General features: G+C 41.2%; 1 protein-coding gene across 1 annotated transcript in view; it reads left to right on the top strand.

Moving 5' to 3' along the window:
• The window catches only part of LOC126291848 (1,5-anhydro-D-fructose reductase-like), an 87,278-nt gene extending 70,483 nt beyond the window's left edge, over positions 1–16,795 (top strand). The window contains exons 6-7 of the mRNA XM_049985573.1: positions 2,068–2,162; positions 16,578–16,795. Coding sequence (XP_049841530.1) covers positions 2,068–2,162; positions 16,578–16,620 — 138 coding nt within the window. The 3' untranslated portion in view covers positions 16,621–16,795. The remainder of the gene's footprint in view (positions 1–2,067; positions 2,163–16,577) is intronic.
• The last annotated feature ends 4,508 nt before the right edge of the window (positions 16,796–21,303 follow it).

The following is a 21,303-nucleotide window of genomic DNA, read 5'->3' as shown; positions in this document are numbered from 1 at the left end:
CTATGAGGTAGTTATCTATGAGGTAATTAGTAATCAAATAAGCAATTGGCAGGGATCTGATGAAACTACACTGATTAATGCTTTGAATGGATCATTGGTATGGGGTGACTCTCGTATGCGGCAACAGAGTGAAGTAATGAAAGTTTATTTTATTATTGTTTAGTTGAAATAAGATTAAACTGTGAATTTTTCTCCTAAGTGTTTACTTGGGTATCATAAAGACAGCTATTCTTTAAAAGTGTACAGAGTACATCATGCACCCACTTGTGTTACAAAAAATAGTCCATCTGTTTCTTGCAAAGGTATTTGTCTCAAGTAGCTTTGTACAAAGTGGAACATTGTGATAAGCAGTTGAACAATAAGAGAACACAAGCTTTTTAAATGGGGCAATACAGTAGAAGGCTGAAGATTAGATGGGTGCATCGAACGTCTAATGAGGACATACTAAATGAAATTGGGCATAAAGATATTTGTGTCGCAACTTGCCTACAAGAAGGGATTAGTTGACAGGATGAATCCTGAGGAGTCAAGAAATTGTCAGTCTGAAAACGAAAGTGCGTTAAGTAAAAATTGTAGAGGGAGACCAAGGACTCACTACAGTAAGCAGGCTCAAGTGCATATAGGCTGCAGTCATTACGCAAAGATGGAGGGGTTAGACTAGCATTGACAGCTGCGTCAAACCAGTGTCCAGTCTGAAGAGTACAGCAGTGACAGCAACGTGAGATTCTCAGTTGTCATTGTGCTCTGTAGACTGATGAGTCAAAACGTTATGAGCACTGCCCACCGCAAGCTTGTATGCCACCAGGTGGTGGTGAGGGCACGTGATATGGTAAGAGGACCAGAGACAAATGGGAAATCATTATAAGGATCAGGAGTAAGTGGGCCAAATGCGGGAATCCACCGACTGAAGCAGGTTTGACAAAAGCCAGATTGTTGTGGCCCAGTTTCTGGGAGCAAGCATCTCAGAAATGGTGAAGCTTGTCGGCTGTTCATGTGCTACTGTCGTGAGCATCTGTGGAAAGCGGATGAAGAATGCTGAAACCACGAGTAGGTGACAAGAAGTTGCACATCTGTACCTCGTCACAGAACATAGGGATTGGAGACCTGCCCGCTCTCTAAAGCAGGACAGATGGCAATCCGCTGCAGACCTAATGACAGAGTATAGTGCTAGCAGAGCACAAGTGTTTCGGAGAACACTGTTCAGTGCACAATATTGAACATGGTATCTGGCAGCAGAGGACCCATAAGTGTTCCCATGTTGACCCAACGACATCATCAGTTATGATTACAGAGGGCACGGCATCATTGAGATTGGGCTGCGGATCAGTGGAATCGAGTCACTTGGTCAGATAAATCCCGTCTTTTGTTAAAGCAGGTCGATGGTGGTGTCCAGTCAAAGAACTGCTTGGAACATGCACCACGGACACAGGCCAGTGGGAGCACTATTGTGTTATGGGGGACTTTCACCTGGGCTTCTGTGGGATCCCAGGACCTGCATTAGTAATCAAAATCACCATGACAGCTGTGGACTATGTGAGCATTGTTAGGGACCAATTGAAACCCCTTATGCGTGATGTCTTGCTCAACAGCGATGGCATCTTCCAGCAGGATATCTGTCCATGTCACAAGGCCAGAATTGTGCTTCAATGGTTTTAGGAGCATGATAGTGAACTCAAGATGATGTCTTGGCCATCAAATTTGGATTTTCTGAATCTGATGAAACCCTATGGAGATGCTATTGGTGCCAGCCCCACACCCACAAATTAACTGCCCTTAAATTATGGAAAGTGTGTGTTCTGTGCATAGGCATCTGCTGTCGCAAACTTTTAGAAACTTATCAAGTACTTGTTGAATCTGTGACATGCAGAATCGCTGCTGAATTGCATTCCAGAAGTGGACCAATGGGCTTTTAAATGTTTTGATCATCAGTGTATGAGAATTGAGCTGTCATCCACATAGGAGCTCTGGGTTCTGAGAGTACCCGAGCACAGTATTCCCTAAAAACTGCATATCTATTATGCTGAATAGTACTTAGCGAGTTGGATGAACGTTTTCTGTAACTTGCAGGTGTTCGACTTTAAATTGTCTCCAGAAGACACGGACATGCTGGAGCGCCTGGATAAGGGACCTGCAGGGCGACAAGTGCGAGGCCACATTCCAGAGTAAGTCCTAAGTTCAGTTTATTTAAACTTATACCATTTTCAGAAACTTAAAATTTTAACTGGGTTTACTACTGGTGGCCTGCGTCTTCCCAACATGATATTTTGATGTCATATCGTGGTATCATCATTAGATGTTTCCTGAGACTGATCAATTTGGTGGCTGGGTCCCATATTTATGCCCAGGCAGTGCTTGGTGTTTACTGTGCCGTCCACACTCACTGTGGCTGTTTCTTTCAGTGGTATCAACCTCGAGGCATTCCATATTCCGACTGCAACTGCTGCGGTTATCTTCCATAGTGGCAGCCATCCCGTGGCATTCTGTATTGGGTCTGAATCCAGCAGGCACATTTCTAGCATTACCCTGTAGCTGTAGACATTTCTTGTGCTGTTATGACCACAGCAGCTATCTCTCATGGCCATATCACCCTCCTGGTGTTCTGAATTCAGTACACACTTGCGAGATGTGCTCCCTGCATCATCAGGCTGCATATTATGCCTGCACATACTGCAGTAATTTCATGTGGTGATAGCCACTGTCAAGTGTTCCATATTACGTGTGATCCCAAGTTGTGCAATGTGTGAGCTTTCAGGTCATTGAAGTTGTTTTCTATTTTTTCAGTTACCTTTATGTTTGTCCCCCAAGGAGATAATTGCCACCTGGTGCTCTGTATGAGGTATGATACCGCTAATTATGCCACCAGTCATCTGAGGTTCATTACCGGACCAGGTAACTTTTCCCGGTGTTCCTGCAGTAGTTCCAAAGATGGATCCTGTGCTGTACTGAGCTGGTATCTTACTTCCCAGTTTGATCAGGTTCTCTACCATCTTTATTTCAATAGATTCATGATGACACTATCCCAGAATCTGAGGGTTTGAGCCAGGATCTTGGTTTTGTCATACTTCATGGTGCATTAAAGTTCCAGGCATTGTTCTGCTATTGCTGATTTAGTGGCCTGTCATATCCTGGTACCTCTGGTGTTCCTTACACCCTATGTCCAGTATTGTGGTGCTTTCACCAATTTAAGACATATTGCATTCACATTCACAGCATCATCGCAGACAGAATGGGGAATGCCTCACAATGGATACCACAACAAGAAGCAGTGACAGTGGGCGGCTCAGCAAAGTGACCAATTTCAGGAAACACATGATGAAGACACTGAGTTACAACATTGAAATGTGCTGAGAAGGTGTGAGCCACCAGCAGTACACCCAATTCTACAAAATGACGCTTAAAAATTTTGGTTATTCGTTAAATCTTGAACAGGTTACTCTTTCTTCTTGAAGTATACAAACAGTTTGGCATATTGGCAATAGTATCACAGTACATATACTCTACTGTGAATTTTTTGTCAACAGGAAATCACAAGTAGAGCATAACAGAAACATTCTCAAATATAATACTAGATGGAGAAGTGACTCACACTATCCGTTACTCCCTCTCTAGAGACATTATCCTGTAGAAGCACGACTGTGCATGCACAGAGGCTTGCATGTTTGCAAGAAGCTGAAGTTTAGACCTGTGCTACCACAGCTACTGCCAGTGTTTCCTGGATGAGCCTCAGCAGATGAACTGGATGAGAGTGCCCCAAAATACCCCTCCCCCCTTCTCCACAATCTTTCCCATGTCCACTCCCATAGCATTCCCCAATTCCCTAGATAGAAAACCCAAGGTGTGATGCAATGCATATTTAGAGTGCGTGGTGTGTGGGAAGATGTATCATTAATGGAACCTCAGCGATGCTTGGTGACTTCCCTGTGTAATTAGGCTGGCAGTGTGTCAGATTCTGTGGTGTCGAACAAATAAATCCCCAAGTCTCATAGGACCATAATGGATAACATGAAACAAAACACAACAAAAAATGAGGCCTCAAACATACAGACACTGGGGCTGAAACCTATGATGGAAGTTGTTTCTGCAAATGGATCAGGTGACATACCAGTCAAAGAAGTGGAAGCGGTCACTGAGAATTTGGACCAGGTCTGGATCAGATCCTTGTCTGGGTGTCAGAGGAGGAATTTCTTAAAGAACAAACAGAAAAGGAAATTAAATAATAGATACCTAACGTAAATAGAGGGAATTAAAATGTCTTGAAACTAGGAGCTCCAAAAAAAGACTTCCTCAGAGTGAAGGAGGTAATCAGACCCCTACTGCCTCTATGAGGGGAAAAAAGTGAACAGGGGAGGAGTCTAATAATTCCATTTCTTAGAGAAATATGAAAACACTCCTATACTACTGCAGTCTCAGTTTTCTGGAGGTTGGTTATCCAATAGAGACATTCACTGGTCAGCATCACCTCACAGCAGATGGAGCTTTTTCAGGTGGATGTCTCTGGGACAGTTGGTGGGTACACAAGTCCAGAACCCAAATTCAGGTCAATCTGTCTGGACAAAAGTCCCCATATCTTGGTTGGCGAGAGGATGAAAACAATGGATCTACTTAAGGAGATGGTGCCTAAGATATCTCCATGACAGGAGGCACATGTTGCTGGTAAAGACAGCAGCTGAGCTCTTCAGGACTCCACTTGAGGAAGTACTGGTGTAGAACCAAAAGGTCTCAACAAGGACCGCACGGTAATTGTGTGAACGGTTATATCGGATGGCCAATGCTTGTGGTGGAAGTCAGCTAATAATCCCTGGTGACAATGTGAGAACAGGACCTGAAATTGTACCTAGGATTCTCACAGGTTGCTGTCAGGATAATCAGAGACCTCGGAAGCAACTATGGTGGCAAGTTTGACACTGCTGGTGTTGCAGATAAACGTGCAACACAGTAAAGGGGCAGCTGCCACTTGGTGTTGTCATCTGAGAAGACAGGAGGTGGACATGGCTCTAATCAAGAAACCCTTTCTATATAAAGGTGACATTTCAGGCCTTGGAGAAACTAGAGTAAGTTGATTTATGCTAGAAAGCTTAAGAAACCCTAGAACATGCATTTATATCAAAAATGGAATTTCATTCATATCAGTGGAAGGCTTTGCTCCAGGGATTTGGTGACCATCAGGATGAAACAATGTGAGGAAGAAAGTATGAGGCAAATCATATTGGCCTCAGCTTACATTCCTCACAAGGACAGAACTCCCTTCCAGGAAGTGAGGAGACTGGTAGACAGCTGCTCAAACAGAATGAATGACAGTTGTTTGGTTCTGATGTCAGTGGCCACAACCTGGTGTGGGTAAGCAGTGATGCCAAGAGCTGAGCACCTACTTGAGTTTCTATTAGAGAATAATTGGGAAATCTTCAGGAACAGAAGAAGGGAAGAAACAATTGACATAACTTTTGGGTCTCCTCTAATGGGTGGTGTGCGTCAATGTAGACATCATCATCTGGCCACAGTAGCATTGCTACCCACCTAGTGTTGAGCAGCATTGCCCTATAATTTAAAGTACTGTCCAGGATCCTGGGTAAAGGGTCTTGTGACACACTTTTATCCTACCTTGTACGGATTTTGCGAATCATGGGGGAAAAAATCCCTATAGATGATTCAAAATACACATTTGCATGTAAAATTAGGGATATTCCATCCAGTTAGAACATTTTAGGATTAGGAAGGATTGACATTTGAAAAAGATATTTCATCTTTTCTCTAATGATGAAGACAGTTCATCAACTTCATCTGTTCTGCAGAAGAAAGTTAAAAGACATATGGCTTTGAACAAAGACAGGTTAGAAAACAAAGATTTTCCCATGTCGTTGATGAAAGCAAATGACTTCACAATAAAGTGTTTCATTTGCCCCTCCATGTTTTAGATAAAATTTGAAGAAAGATAAGATAGTCCTCAGAAAACACAGAATTCATCCTGGCACAACAGAAGAATCATAAAAATACAACAGTCACGACTTTCTTCGGAAGAAACATACGTGTGAAGAAGATGGTGTAACACATTCTGAAGTTGCACCTGGTTACCACATTGTAAAGCATGACCTTAGGTACAAGTCTCATTGCTGTGTCAAATGAAATTGTATGATTTCTTGTTTCCAGACAGTAATATTCCACTTGAAATTTTGTGTGGAAGAACTTAGGCAATGGCTATCTCAGAAAACGTACCTGTCCCACACATTCAAGATGTAGTCATAGGCGATCTTCATAAAGCCTATTTTTCTGTGTCTTAAAAAACTTCAGACTGAGGAAATACAAAAGCTTTTCCTTGCACATTTCAGTAGTTTGATGTTAACAACAAGATATGTCAGAGATTGCTAAATTTTTATGGAGATGCCAAAGAAATGTGGAGATATTTTCCATGCAATTCTGAACATTGCAATACATAATGGCTTTCATCTGAGTATGTAAGTGCATACAGTGCTGACATTGCATCAGAAAACTACGGCAAAACCAGTTCAGTTTTTGTCTTACTGAAAAATGGAAATCCATCCATTTTGATGGTTAATTGCAACTGCTAGGTCATAAATACTACTATAAAACATGATCTTAACACACATCATTATGATGTATAGGCTTTAGTTCTCAAAATCTACAGTGAGTTGGCTCTTCTGCATCAAATGTTCATTCACTGAGAGAATTTCCAGAGTTTGTGGAAGTGGAATTTAAGTAAGTATTACAAAATGTCCATACAAGCTGGCTGTTGCTACTTCCTGCAATTGACTGACCTGTATATGCAAGAAGGATTCTTGAAGATTGATTTGGCTATTTGTGACATCAAATGGGGAGCACGATGCTGAAGAAACTGAAAATCCAATTCCTGAATTACATTTTGTTTTCTGCAGCACACGTTGCCCTTGTTTGAAACTGCTGTTAGAAAACTGTAAATCAACTCAGTTACTTTCATTGTGTTGGACAGAATAAGGGAACTTTTTGCTTTCTGCAATATACTTGCAAGCTAGAGAGCAGGAAACAAAATTGTGGCGACGTCATTTATCCACTGCGCAAAAAACAGCGGGTGAATGCTGCAGCTGATAGATATTTATCTTTGCCGTAGTCGGCTTGGTTACGAGTTGTTTATTCTTGTTAGTTTTTGATCTGTGCTTAAAAAATAAAATGTTTTCTCATCTCATGAAAAAGCTGTTACTTCATAAAATATAAAGGCTCCCATAGTGGTGACCCCGAAAAATCGTAGCAGAAGCATAAAGAAAATATATATACCGACGAGAATAATGAATTCAGAGACAAAAGCATGGGGCAGTGAAATCAAGATTGAAGACTACAGCCTGTTCGACCAAGGATCGCGGTCCACGCCCTTTGATTCGCCACAAAATGGAACGACAGATGTTAACGCAAAAGATGGGTCACCTATGCGCGACACGGAAATGTTAAGCTTTCCGCGTTCTGGCCGACGCGCCCCCAGCTTTGCTTTACGCAGGCTGAATGCATATTTCGGCAGCGTGGGGTGTCTAACAACATTGACAAATTTAATATAGTGGTTTCACATCTAAATTTAGAAGTGATAGAGCAAGTAGAAGAAACCTTGTCGCAACAAAATTACTTTGTGCTAAAGGAAGCTCTCATACAGCATTATACGTTGTCACCAGATTTGCGACTACAAAACATTTTCGCATACGAAGATTTGGGCGACAAGACTCCGTCACAAGTACTCAAAGCATTACGTACATTAGCCGGCCCGGAACTCCTACCTGAAGAGTCTTTACGTCTAATATGGCTTCGTAAACTTCCTGCCAACATCCGTGCCGTCACTGCAGGAGAAACAGACTTACCATTGCAAGTCTTAGCAAAAAAGGCAGACACCATCGCAAACACCTTAACCGAAGTTTCTGCGTGTTCTGAATTCAACTACAGCCAGGATAGAGGCCCAAGAACGTGTAGTGTGATGGAATATAACTCCAGTGCGCCAGGAACATGCAATAATACTTCCCAACAGCAGTGCTCATCGACCGAGCCCACCATACAGCAACTGGCAGCACAAGTGGCAAAACTCAACGTGCAAGTAACTTCACACCACCACCAGCTACGAAGTCGCAGTTGGAAAAGAGGAAGAAATGCTATCCAACAGGATTCGACAGATCAATGGTGCTGCTACCACAGACGCTTCGGTAACACTGCCCGTCAATGTATTCGACCCTGCAGCTACCCAAACTTAAAAGGCGGGCGTTAAAGGGCGCTAACGTTCGTCAACAACAACATAAGCGCCCGAGTCATAGGTGAAAACGCCACAGTATCTGCAGTCAACCAATCACACCGATTGTTCGTGCTGGACCTCTCTTCAGGTGAGAAGTTTCTGATTGACACAGGTTCAGACGTCAGTGTTTATCCAAGAAAGAGAGGTGATATACTCACGACAACAACGCAACATGTGCTGAATGCGGCAAACAATTCCAGAATATCTACCTATGGTGAGAAACAGTTGGCATTACATCTGAATTCTAACTTCCATCCAAAATGGAATTTTGTGGTTGCTGATGTGCCGAGTTCTATAATTGGAGCGGACTTTTTACGGAGCTACCGACTTATGCCCGACCTGGTTAACCGTCGTTTGGTGACAGTTCCCACAGAAAGGATATTGCCTACTGCGTCTTCCGCGTCGGTTCAAGTGCATTGCGATGTGCCCGTGTCTTTCCGCACGAAGATTTCCGGCTCCTCTACCGCGTCATCCGCGTCGGGATATTCTGATACGATTTCGCACCCGCAACTAAGCGGGGCGCACACGTGTGCGTCACGCAAGAAGACACCCGACAGTCTTAACTATTCGTATATTGTAGGCAATATCAGAGCACTGTCGGAGGAATCACTTTTTCGTAAACTGCTTCAAGACTTTCCCGAACTTACCGAACCCGTCAACGCAACCAGGTAATGCAGACACAATACTCAACACCACATCAGCACGACACGAGGTCAACCCGTTGCCTTCCGCCCGCGGCGTCTGCCTCCAGAGAAGCTGCTCGCGGCGCGAGCTGAGTTCCACAGACTTCTAAAAACAGGTATTGTAAGTAGGTCTGATAGTTCATGGGCATCTCCAGTTCACATGGTCAGTAAAAAGGACAATTCATGCAGAGTATGTGGAGACTACAGAACGCTCAATGCCCGCACGATTCCCGTCCTCTACCCAGTACCCAATGTGACTGATTTTAACAGTACGATTAGCAATGCCAAAATACTTAGTGTGATTGATTGCGCCAAAGCATTTTCCCAGATTCACATTGCTCCATCTGACATTAAAAAAAAACAGCAGTTATCACACCATTCGGTTTGTTTGAGTACAATTTTATGCCATTTGGCCTCAGAAACGCTGCCCAAACATGGCAAAGATTCGTGCATGAGGTGCTTCGAGAATTACCATTCGTATTTTGTTATATGGACGACATTTTAGTATTCTCTGGTTCTGTATATCAGCATGTCGAACATCTGCGGCAGCTTTTCCGCCGTTTGACAGAGTATGGCATAATTATTAACGAAGAGTATGGCATAATTATTAACGAAACAAAGTGCACGTTTGGAAAACGCGAGGTTAAGTTCCTGGGATATTCGGTTTCAGCAGCAGGCCTGTCACCTTTGCCTGAGGGGGTTTAAGCAGTACAACAGATGCCCTTTCCCACAACTTACAAAGGACTTCGCAGATTTTTAGGCATGCTCAACTATTACAGACGTCACTTACCTAAATTAGCTGCCGCCCAAGAGCCACTCACAACGTTACTTACAGGTAAAAATACAACAGGAAATCGTAAAATCCCATGGAGTCCAGATGCTGAAGCAGCTTCCCATGACTTAAAGAAATGCCTTTATCGGGCAACACTATTGGGACATCCAAGATTGAGCGCTCCTTTAGCGCTCATGATTGATGCGAGCCAAACAGCAGTGGGTGCAGCGCTACAGCAAGAAGTTGATGGCAGCCGCTCGCATTTTTCTCTAAAAATCTGACTCGACAGCAGCAAAAATGGAGTGCTATTGACCGTGAGTTGCTTGCTATTTACTTAGCCATAAAGCATTTTCGCACGTCTGTCGAAGGGAGGCACTTTGCAATTTTTACCCATCACAAGCCGTTAGTAGCTATATTTCAACGAGACACACAGCTCAATTCAGCACGTGAGTGCAGGCAAGTCGAGTACATGGCACAGTTCACAACTGAGGTGCATCACATTTCAGGAAAAGGCAACCTGGTCGCAGATTGCCTGTCTAGGAATTGTGCCAGTTTAAATTCAATTCGTTGGACCGAGTTAGCGTCTAAACAACGAGAAGATCCTTTCTTGCGCCGTCTAATAGAGTAACAGAGAACTGCGCTGCAGCTCAGACGTGTGTCTGTCCCAAATGTTCCAGACGGAATTTGGTGTGATGTAGCAAAAGGAAAGGAGCGACCTTACATACCAGAACAATATCGTCGCGAGATTTATAATGCACTACATAACCTATCACATCCAGGAGTACGAGCTACAGCCAAGTTAGTTTCCTCCAAAATAGTGTGGCCTGGAATACAAAAAGATTGTCGTGCATGGGCGCGTGCATGCCTAACATACCAGCGTAATAAAATCAGCAGACATGTCTTTGCACCTATTGCTGACTTCCTGACGCCATCTGCAAGATTTTCACATATACATGTGGACATTGTGTTCCCGCTATCATGCTCTTCAGAACAACGCTATTTGCTCACAATCATTGAACGTTTCACCAGGTGGCCAGAAGTAGTTGTAATACAAGACATTTCTGCGGAGTCGGTTGCAAAAGCACTGTTGCATTCATGGTTCTCCAGGTTTGGCGTTCCGCAAAACATAACAGCAGATCGCGGAAGGCAGTTTGAAAGCCAACTTTTCAATGAACTTTTACTACTGTGCGGGTGCAACCGTCTACGCACCACAAGCTATCATCCATCTATTAATGGAATGGTGGAACGACTACACCGCACGCTCAAAGCTGCATTAATGTGTAGTTCCACTTGATGGCCTGAAGCACTACCGCTGGTCCTACTCGGATTGAGAACGGCCGTGAAGGAGGACTTACAGTGCTCTTCCGCAGAATTGGTTTATGGCGAGCAATTGAGGGTTCCTGGAGAATTTATCGTTCCAGCATCTACACAGCCGTTCGCCCCTGACATATGCACGCAATTCGCGAGACAACTCAGCGTTAGAATGAGAAACATCAAACCCACTAACCCTGTCAGACATGGAGGCCGGAGAGTGTTTTTACATAAAGACCTGCAAGCAACGTCCAAAGTGTGACTTAGGGATGATACGGTGCGGCCGCCGCTCGTTTTCCCTTACTCTGGACCATACATGGTAATCACAAGAGGAAGCCACAGCTTCAAAATCGATAAGGATGGTAAAGAAGAGACAGTCTCAATTGAGCGGCTTAAACCTGCTTACACCGAAGAGGGTACACTCTTTCCTCTATCTGCAAAATTACTCTCAAACGTGGACGCCAAAGAAACAGCAGATAGTCTCGCCGAGCCCTCGGTTTCAGAAGAGGACAATGAAGCAGCAAGTGCAGAACAGGAGCAGCCATTTCCTGCACCAGATGTTTTCACGAGAGCTGGTAGGAAAATCAAGTGCAAGTTTCCCCACATACCTGGTGCACCCGGTTTCAAAAGGAGGGGGGTTGATGTGGCGACGTCATTTATCCACTGCGCAAAAAACAGCGGGTGAAAGCTGCAGCTGATAGATATTTATCTTTGCCGTAGTCGGCTTGGTTACGAGTTGTTTATTCTTGTTAGTTTTTGATCTGTGCTTCAAAAAATAAAATGTTTTCTCATCTCATGAAAAAGCTGCTACTTCATAAAATATAAAGGCTCCCATAAAATAAATTCTTAGAAAAGAAAGTCCATGAAAGCCCGGAGAAAATACCTTTGAAAATGATGCATAATCTTTCCTGTCACATTACATTGATCATTTGTGTTAAAACTATGACTTTTCTGAGAACACTGTGTTTAGCGTGCTTGCAAGTTTTTTGTTTAAAGAACAAGAAGTGTTTCATCTGCAATGACAGCATGTTTTGAAGGTTACAACAAATTGAATCTCAACCTGGATGAAAATCAGATATACAACAAGTTCTGTGTTTTGCAGAATGCTTGTGCTAGACGTGATAAATGTAAACCAGAAGACCAGATTTTGGCAGGTTTCTGTAAGCAGCAGACCATAGTGGACTTCACCCATTTGCAATTGCTTAAGCTTACATCATTCATATTTTCAATTCCTACCAGTGACTCATTTGCTGAAAGAATCTTCAGTAAGACAAAGAACCAGTGATCAGAAATAAATTGGATGCCCACGACCTTAGTGAAAAGGGAACTTAAAATAAAAGTGAACTTTTATGAAAGATGTGGTGACTTCACGAATTTTCTGAAGGACAGAAGGGAAGCAGCAAAGAGCAACATTAAATATGCATTCATAAATATAAAATAGTGACCATGTTATTGTTGGACAATATTTTTTTCTCTCTGTTTCTTATCTGAACTTTGAATTGAAATTAATACATTGTTTGTAAACGTTCATTTAAAAATTCATTTCATGTTAAATGTCAAATCTATACATTACAAATAAGCTTTTCTTTATTATTTTTGTTTTAACACAATATTACAGCTATATTTTATAACTTCAGAAATTATAGGTGCAGCAAATTGGATCCATTACTAACAATATTTGTTGTAAATTATTAGCATTTACATCTCTCTGTATGTTCAAGATGTTGTCCAGTTCAGTGTTTCTCGAAAGGTGAATCCTTAGATCAGATGTAAATTAAGTTTGAAGTTGAAATGGGTGTTAAACAGACCATAGTCTATAGGAATCCTAGGAAAATGCACAAGGACTCATAGGGGAAGGACTTTAATTCATGCTTATCTGAGGTCAAAACTCCAATAAGAAACCCAATAGACTGAGAAAATTCCTGACACAAATCCGAGAACGGCCAGGAGAGCAATGTGCTGACCACCTGCCCCTCCATATCCACACCCACTGACACCTATCGATCAAGGTTGACACGGTGGTCAGTCGGTGTCATTGTGCCTTTCGAGGTTTGCTGGGACAGAGATTGAGGAAATGGCAGATGCAGTGGCATCTGCCATTGCAACTTCACGTTTAGGAAACTGCCCATCACCAAGAAGTTCAGAAACAAAGATCTACCTTGGTAGAACAACAATAAAGAATTGTGAAGGAAGCAGGTAAGAAGACTGTTTAACTAAAAGGAAGAAAGGACAACAGATAAAATATCGGTCGCCCCTCGCTAAATAAAATCTTGCGATCGAGCGAGAGAAGCTTGTCTTCCTGGCAGGTGTTCTCCGGGGAAGTGAAAGGTACAGCTATTTGCGCTAGACTTCTTAAAATCCTCACTAGAATGGTGACTAATCCACGAGCTACTCTCAGGAAGGAGGACGGTGAGAACATGAGGATGGCGAGTGAGATGCTGGACGTGCTCCTGGAGACACACTTCCTTCGTGCGCTCTGGCAGATCTCTCAGAACAGGAGTTAGTCTCTTAGAGACAGTGGTGTGCACAAAATCAAAGGGAAAACTGCGAATCTGCCAGAAAAGTGTCATTCTCAAAAAACTCCAGTGGGAATTGGGAACCTTTCAATGATGCAAGTCACCGCTCCCTGATGGAATCTTTCCAGCTGTACTGTAACAGGAAGGAGAGGGTTTAATTAATTTCCTGTGTTGACTATTTAGGGTTAACTTAGTGACATGAACCATTCCTAATGCTTGGAGCAGAGTGAGGGTTGTTCTAATTCCTGATTCAGAGAGCACTGATCATACCAAGGCTAAGGATATGAGACCAAACAGTATGTCCTCTTTTCTTCTAAAGACACTAGAAAAACAGGTTAGGGGAGAAGAGGTTAAGTGAGGTTCCTCTGCATGTAAACTAAAATGCACATTGACTTGGCAAATCACATGAAACAGCACTTCACCAGCTTCTTGTGAGTGTGAAAAAAGCTCCACACTTTCATGAAACAGCTCTCTACATCTTCCTAGATATCGAAGAGTCTTTTAGTGATACAACCTCAGAATCCATGGTTGGAGCATTGAAGAACATGACAAATGGATTAAGACCATGCTGCATAGAAGAAAGGTAGGAGCCAGCATCATGAATGAAAAAATGTTTATCAGTACCATCAGGGGATGTCTGCAAAGAGCAGTTCTGTCCCCACTGCTATGGAACCCAGTGGTGAATAAACTCATTAAAGAGTTGAGGCTACTTTTGCCAAGGATACAAGAAGGCTTAGTCATGGTAACAGTTGGAAGATTTGCTAGTACTCTTAGAACAGTGGCACACTGTGCACACATTGTGGAAAACTGGTGCATAAAACAGGATCTAAATGTCAGTCCCAAGAAAACTGTTGCAGTATCATTTATGTCAAAGCATAAACAACATACATACTGGAATCTCAGATCCTCAATGAGGCTGTAGCAGTAGACAGAGTAGTGGAATATCTGGGGATAACCCTGGATGCTAAACCGTCATTGATCCCTCACATCAGAAATATGTTGCAAGGTAAAAAGTACTCTTCTGAGCACTAGAAGGGCCTGTGGTAAACAATGTGGTGTAAACCTCAGAAGCATGTATTGGATATACACAAGTGTAGTAAGACCTATGATAATTTATGGGCCTACAGTATGGCGGAATAAAGTAGAACAGAAGAGGGCTGATAAGGAGCTTGACAAAGTGCAGAGACTCACCTGCTTAGCTATAAACTGGCAACAACTGGAGCCTCTTACGATATCCAGAAACTTATTCCAGTATAGTGAGTGTGGTAAATAAAGGAATGGTCAGGGAAATTCCTGCTGATCATACAGAAACTTCCAGCTGCCTTAATAAACCTTTCAATATAACAATTGGAGGAAGGGAGCAGAGGATGACGAAACCACTACACCTTACAGAAGACCGTCTGGTTTACTGACAGGATGAAAACAGACAAAGACACTGGGGCTCAAGTATACAGAACACACCCTAGACCAGAGAGCAGACTTTCTAGCCACAGTATACCAGGCAGGAATATTCACTATGAGAGCATGTACGGAGGAGAATTTGTGTAGGCGCTACAAGAATCATAGCACCTGCATTATTCAGACAGCCAAGCAGCTCTGAAGTCATTGTCAACGTCTGAAAAAAGATCAAACATCATTGCAGAATGGTATGAGGATCTTGTGAGACAAGAGAAAAGTAGCAGGGTAAACCTACTGTGGGTGCCTGGTCACTCAGGAATCAATGGCAATAGACAAGCTGCTAGACTGGCCAGACAGCTGACATACTCCATTTATTGCACTGGCACCTATTCTAACTACCACTATAGCAATGGTAAAATCAAAACTACATAGCTGGATCAGGATACAACATGAAGAATATTGGACCATGATCCAGAAACAAAAATGTGGGACGCTAATGGTGACAAAGCCATGCTTCTATAGTCCTGGATTTGAACAGGGGACAGATTAAGCTCATGATAGGACCAATGACTGGACCTGAGCTCTTGAAGGAAAATTCTGCACATGATGGGTGTATGGAAAAAGCACCTAAGTGTAGACTACGAGGTGTGTGAAAAGAGTAATGACACTGATTTTTTATCTACCAATGATTTAAGGTTTTTTTTAGTTACAATATTGTCCCTTCAAGTTAGTTGCCTTTGGCAGCTATACACCAGTGCAATCATTGCCATGCTCGGTAGCAGTGCCGGAAGGCTTTAGCTCATATGGCGTTTAACATGTCGGTGACATTATTTTGAATGTCCTTCAGAGTCCCACAGTGATACCATTTTAAGATATTTTTCAGTTTTGGGAAAAGAAAAACGCCATAAGTACTCAGATAAGATGAATAGAGGGGCTGTGGAAAACCAGGAATGCCTTTTGAGGAAAAAATTCTGTGATGGAACTGGCCCTATGACATGGGGTATTATCATAATACAGCATCCACTTGTCTGCAGTGTCCACTCTCATTTGGGTCACTCTTTTCCTGAGTCCTTTGAGGACTTCTTTGCGAAACAATTGGTTGACTGTTTGTCCTGGAGGCTCTCTCTCACAAGAGCACATACATGTTTGACATTTTTGTTGATTTTTTTAAGTTGAAGGTCTCCCTGAGTACATCATCAGCATGAGCTTTGCGTTCCAAAAATGGTTTGCGCCAGTGAAAAACTTTTAATCTTGATAAAGAATGTTTCCTGTAGACCTGTTGCAACTTTTCAAATGTTATACATGTGGATTCCCCAAGTTTAACACAAAGTTGATGGCATAACTGTGCTCTAAATTCTATTGTTCCATTTTCGTAAGACACAACAAAAACGCAAGTTCTCTCTGATGGTGCTCTCAAAAGTCATGTGGCAGCTGTATGTAGGTGAAACTCAGCTTGTGCGTCTGGAAGGGATGAACCCACCAGTCTACACAAGTAGAACTATACAGCCTTGCCAAGATTTATGAGATGACACTTGCCAAGTAGAGATGTACACTGATTACTGAGGATGTCCTACCTTCTCGCAGTAAATAGAAACATTTCATCTAGTCTGTTGTGTTTTATGTTCTTTGATCTCGAATTACAGAATGGCAAACCATCCAGAATATCCTTACAATGAGCGCTACTAGTTCAGAGAGAAGAGCATGACAGACAAACATGTACGGACGTGTCTCTTCTGAAGATTGTAGAGCCATCTGGGAAGAAGCATGCAGGAAGTAAAACGGCTCTGGAAAACTAATTGTAAAAAGAAATGAAAAAGAACTGCCACTGAATTGTATCAATAAAGAAAGAGTAGTGATTAGACCTAGTCCTATTCCTGAATTTCCTAAGTACCTAACCTTTTCAACTTCAGTTCAAGCAGCAGTTTAACCTAGGAGCATGTCTATCAAAACACAAATACATGCCAAGACAAAATTGCTACTAGTTATCATAAAACAAGTGACAGACTGTAAATTATGACAAAGTATTAAAATGACAGCCGAGAACAACATATTACAGGGTGTTAAGCATCCTATTTTACTAGACTGTATTTTGTCCATGAATGCAGTTACAATGTTGAGGCAGATTTTTACTTCTTGATCATTTATAAAGTGATCAAGAAGGATATCTTTTTAATGTTTTTCATTTATTCATGTCAGGCAAATGCACCTTGTTACATCCACTACTCACCACAACAACGTAAAAATTGCCCTATTACTATTGATATGACCATGGTCCCAGTTACATATACATCTTGACAATGCACTCAATTTTAGGAATTGTTGCAATGTATGTTATAGATAAATTACTATGGAAAACATAATAGACAATAAGAGTTAAGGGCAACTTCATTAGCCTTACTAAACGCCGGTGTTAATAGCAACGATGATTTAAGGAACGCTTTTCTCTTCACATAAAGCGATGCTGGAACAGACCGTGTTGTACTTCGTTCGACTCACCCCATTCAGTGTGACTGTCGGGACACTTGTCAGCGGAGGACTCAGGTCGTTCGTGGTGTTCCCGTATGCCCTCATCAGTTCGCTACCAGCTGTACCATTTGCGCACTCGGAAATGGTTGGGAACAGCAGGCCCAACTCGCCAGCACACTGTAAGAAGAAAAAAAAGACATACAAAAGTATGTCAGTAAAAAGTGAAATGGCTGTGCAAGTTATGCAACTACCCAGCAACCACTGAAAGGCGACTGTGCACTATTAAATGGCTCTAAAAAAAAGCAGCATAAACTAAACTTCAATACATACAACACAAAAGCAAATACATCAGCAGAACCGAAAATTACTGTGGAGTCTTCAGAGGGAACTGTACCCACTCATTTTATTTATACACGCGATCTTCTGGGAATCGCTTGGATCTGCGTAACTCCGTCAGCAGAACCTCAATAGGAAAGGGAAGGGAAAACTGTCTAGCTTGATTGCAGGAAACTTAAGGGGGGACACTGTCACAAGTGGTAAAATACCAGTGGTCACAGGTGTTAGAGGGATGCCTTTTTTAGTATAGGGAAGGGGGATAGAAAACAAATTTTAAGAGAGATTGGCAGACACACTCAGTTTGAGAAAACAGATGAACAGGAGTCAGATTTTAGCATACAGCCGCCATTTAAACAATGCTTAACAGAAAGTAATCAGAAACTGCCAGTTCATCTTCACCAAAGCAGTTATAATCCCATTAGTATGCAGTATCAGGTATCTTTATTACACCAGAACATTCCGGGACTCAGAAATAAAGTTGATGAACTACTCATTTGTATCGATGAAATGAATTCATCTAACCAAATTGACATAATCTGCCTCTCTGAACATCAAGTGACCACTGGTATAGATATGTTAGACATACCAGGATTTAAGCTAGCTTCCTACTTCTGCAAAGTAGATATGGATGGAGGAGGAGTTGCCACATTTATTAAAAACTGCCATAAATTCAAGAACATTGACATTAATAAATTCTGTTTAGAGCAGCATCTAGAATCATGTGCAACAGAAGTAGAGTTCCATAACAGATCCTATATAATAGTAACTATTTACTGAGCACCTGCAGGAAATTATAATCTATTCCTAAATCATCTAGAAGCTCTTTTGGGTTATTTGACAGTAAGAAACAAAGAAATTTTGATTGCTGGTGATTTCTAATTCAATCTTCCAGTAAACATTTACTGCAGTTAGTAATGTTGTCTTTCAATCTAACTCACACTGTTAACTTTCCAACTAGGATCACTAAATCCTCAAGGACAGCCATTGATAACATTTTTATAGACAAATCAAAGGAACAAAATCATATGATATCATAAAACCTGTAATAAATGGACTGTCAGATCATGACATGCAGCTCCTTGTTTTAGATGTAAATTCTAAGCAGATTACCAAGACTACTAAATCTGAGTACAGGAGAGTATTCAATCAACCAAAAATTGAGTGTTTTAGAAAACTGCTCAAAGATATGAACTGGAAAGATGTTTATAGTGCTCATGACATGAATGAAAAATATAACACATTCATGAACAATGTCAGTACCATGTTTGAAAACTGTTTTCCTCTAAAAGTTACTCAAATTAAACATAAGTCTATAATAAAACCATGGATCACACAAGGAATAAAGATTTCCTGTAAGACAAAAAGGAAAATGTATCTGTCGACTAAGAATAGCTACAAAGCTGATGATTTAGCTAAATACAAGGAATACTGTAAAATATTAAAAAAAGTAATTCAGACATCTAAACAAATACACTATGAGAACAAAATAAAAACAATATGGGATATAGTGGAAGAGGAGACTGGTAGAACCAGAAAGGAACAGGAGCAAATACCACTAAGGGTAGATGACACATTAGTAACCGATGGGCATAGTGTTGCAAATCTATTTAACAAGTACTTTATATCTGCTACTGATAGAATGGGATTGTCAGGATCAGTAAATAATTCCCTTGAATATCTGAAAGTAGCCTTTACAAATAGCTTCAGGTACATGAATATATCACTCACTTCACCAAAAGAAATAACTTCCATAATAAAATCTTTAAAAACAAAGCATTCTAGTGGTTATGATGAAATATCAACAAAGTTAATTAAGGCATGTTCCTGTGAGTTTAGTACAATTCTAAGTTACTTGTGTAACCAGTCAATTAAAACTGGGACATTTCCTGACTGACAAAAATATGCAGATGTTAAGCCTCTATTCAAGAAAGGGGATAAAGAGATGCCATCAAACTACAGACCGATTTCACTTTTGCCAGCATTCTCAAAAATTTTAGAAAAAGTAATGTACAGGCAGCTTCTCAACCATCTCACCACAAATAACATATGATCAAGAACACAGTTTGGATTTCTGAAGGGTTCTGATATCGAAAAGGCTATTTGCACCTACAGTGAAAATGTACTTAATTCATTAAATAACAAGTTACAAGCAGCAGGTATTTTCTGTGATTTGTCAAAGGCATTCGATTGTGTAAACCACAACATCCTTTTAAATAAATTAGAATTCTATGGTGTCACGGGCAGTGCTGCAAAATGGTTCAAGTCATAACTCGCTAACAGGAAACAAAGGGTGTCAGTGCAAGGGACTAGTGAATTAAGTCATCAGTCATCATCAGAATGGGAAGAAATTACATGTGGTGTCCCACAAGGGTCCATCTTAGGGCCATCGCTTTTTCTTGTGTACATTAATGATCTCTCATCAGTTACGCTGCCAGAAGGAGAGTTCGTTTTGTTTGCAGATGGCACAAGTATTGCAATAAATAGTATGTCGAGTGTAGTTCTAGAAAGATCTGCTAATGATATTTTCATGGATATTAATAAATGGTTTAAAGCCAACTCATTGACATTAAACTTTGAAAAGACTCACTACATGCAATTCAGAACCTGTGAGAGGTTTCCACCCAGCATATGCATAAAGTATTAAGAAGAGCAGATAGAAGAGGTTGACAGTCTTAAATTCCTGGGATTACAACTTGATAATAAATTCAGTTGGGAGGAGCACACCACAGAACTGCAGAAACGCCTTAACAAATCTGTATTTGCAACTCGAGTGTTAGCAGACATAGGCGACATAAAAGTGAAAAAGCTTGCATACTTTGCCTACTTTCATTCCATAATGTCATATGGTATAATATTTTGGTGTAACTCTTCAAGTCAAACAAAAGTTTTCAGAGTCCAAAAGCGTGTAATACGTATTATTTGTGGAGTAAACTCACGGACGTCTTGTAGGAACCTCTTCAAAGAATTGGGTATACTAACTACTGCCTCTCAGTATATTTACTCCTTTAAGAAATTTGTCCTAAATAATATATCTCTTTTTTTCCAACAAACAGCTCAGTTCATACATACAATACCAGGAACAAAAATGATCTGCACAAGGACTTAAAAGCACTTACTTTAGTTCAAAAAGGGGTTCACTGCTCAGGAACAATCATCTTCAATAATTTGGCAGCAAACATAAAAAATTTAGTTACAAATAAAGATCAGTTTAAAAGGAGCCTGAAAGACTTAATAGTGGCAAACTCCTTCTACTCCATTGACGATTTTTTAAATAGAAACAAATGATGTGTTATATATATTTATACTATTAGTATTGTTATTTCAGCTTAAAAAAAAAAAGAAAAGAAAAGAAAAGTGGCATGTTCCACATCCACGAGGATCTCCTCAACACGGATCTATGGAACGAAAAACTAATCTAATCTATCTAATCTAATCTAAAGTAGATGAGGCTGTCGCACATAATGTAGTCTTTTGAAACCTGAGCAGGTCGCAAGGCAGTAAGTCATTAACTGAACACAAAATGACTTTATTGATCCAAAATGAAGCGCTTTGGCGTGTGCCATGATC

This window comes from Schistocerca gregaria, chromosome 9, assembly GCF_023897955.1.
Source record: "Schistocerca gregaria isolate iqSchGreg1 chromosome 9, iqSchGreg1.2, whole genome shotgun sequence".
NCBI lineage: Eukaryota > Metazoa > Arthropoda > Insecta > Orthoptera > Acrididae > Schistocerca > Schistocerca gregaria.
This window is presented reverse-complemented; position numbering and strand designations above follow the sequence as displayed.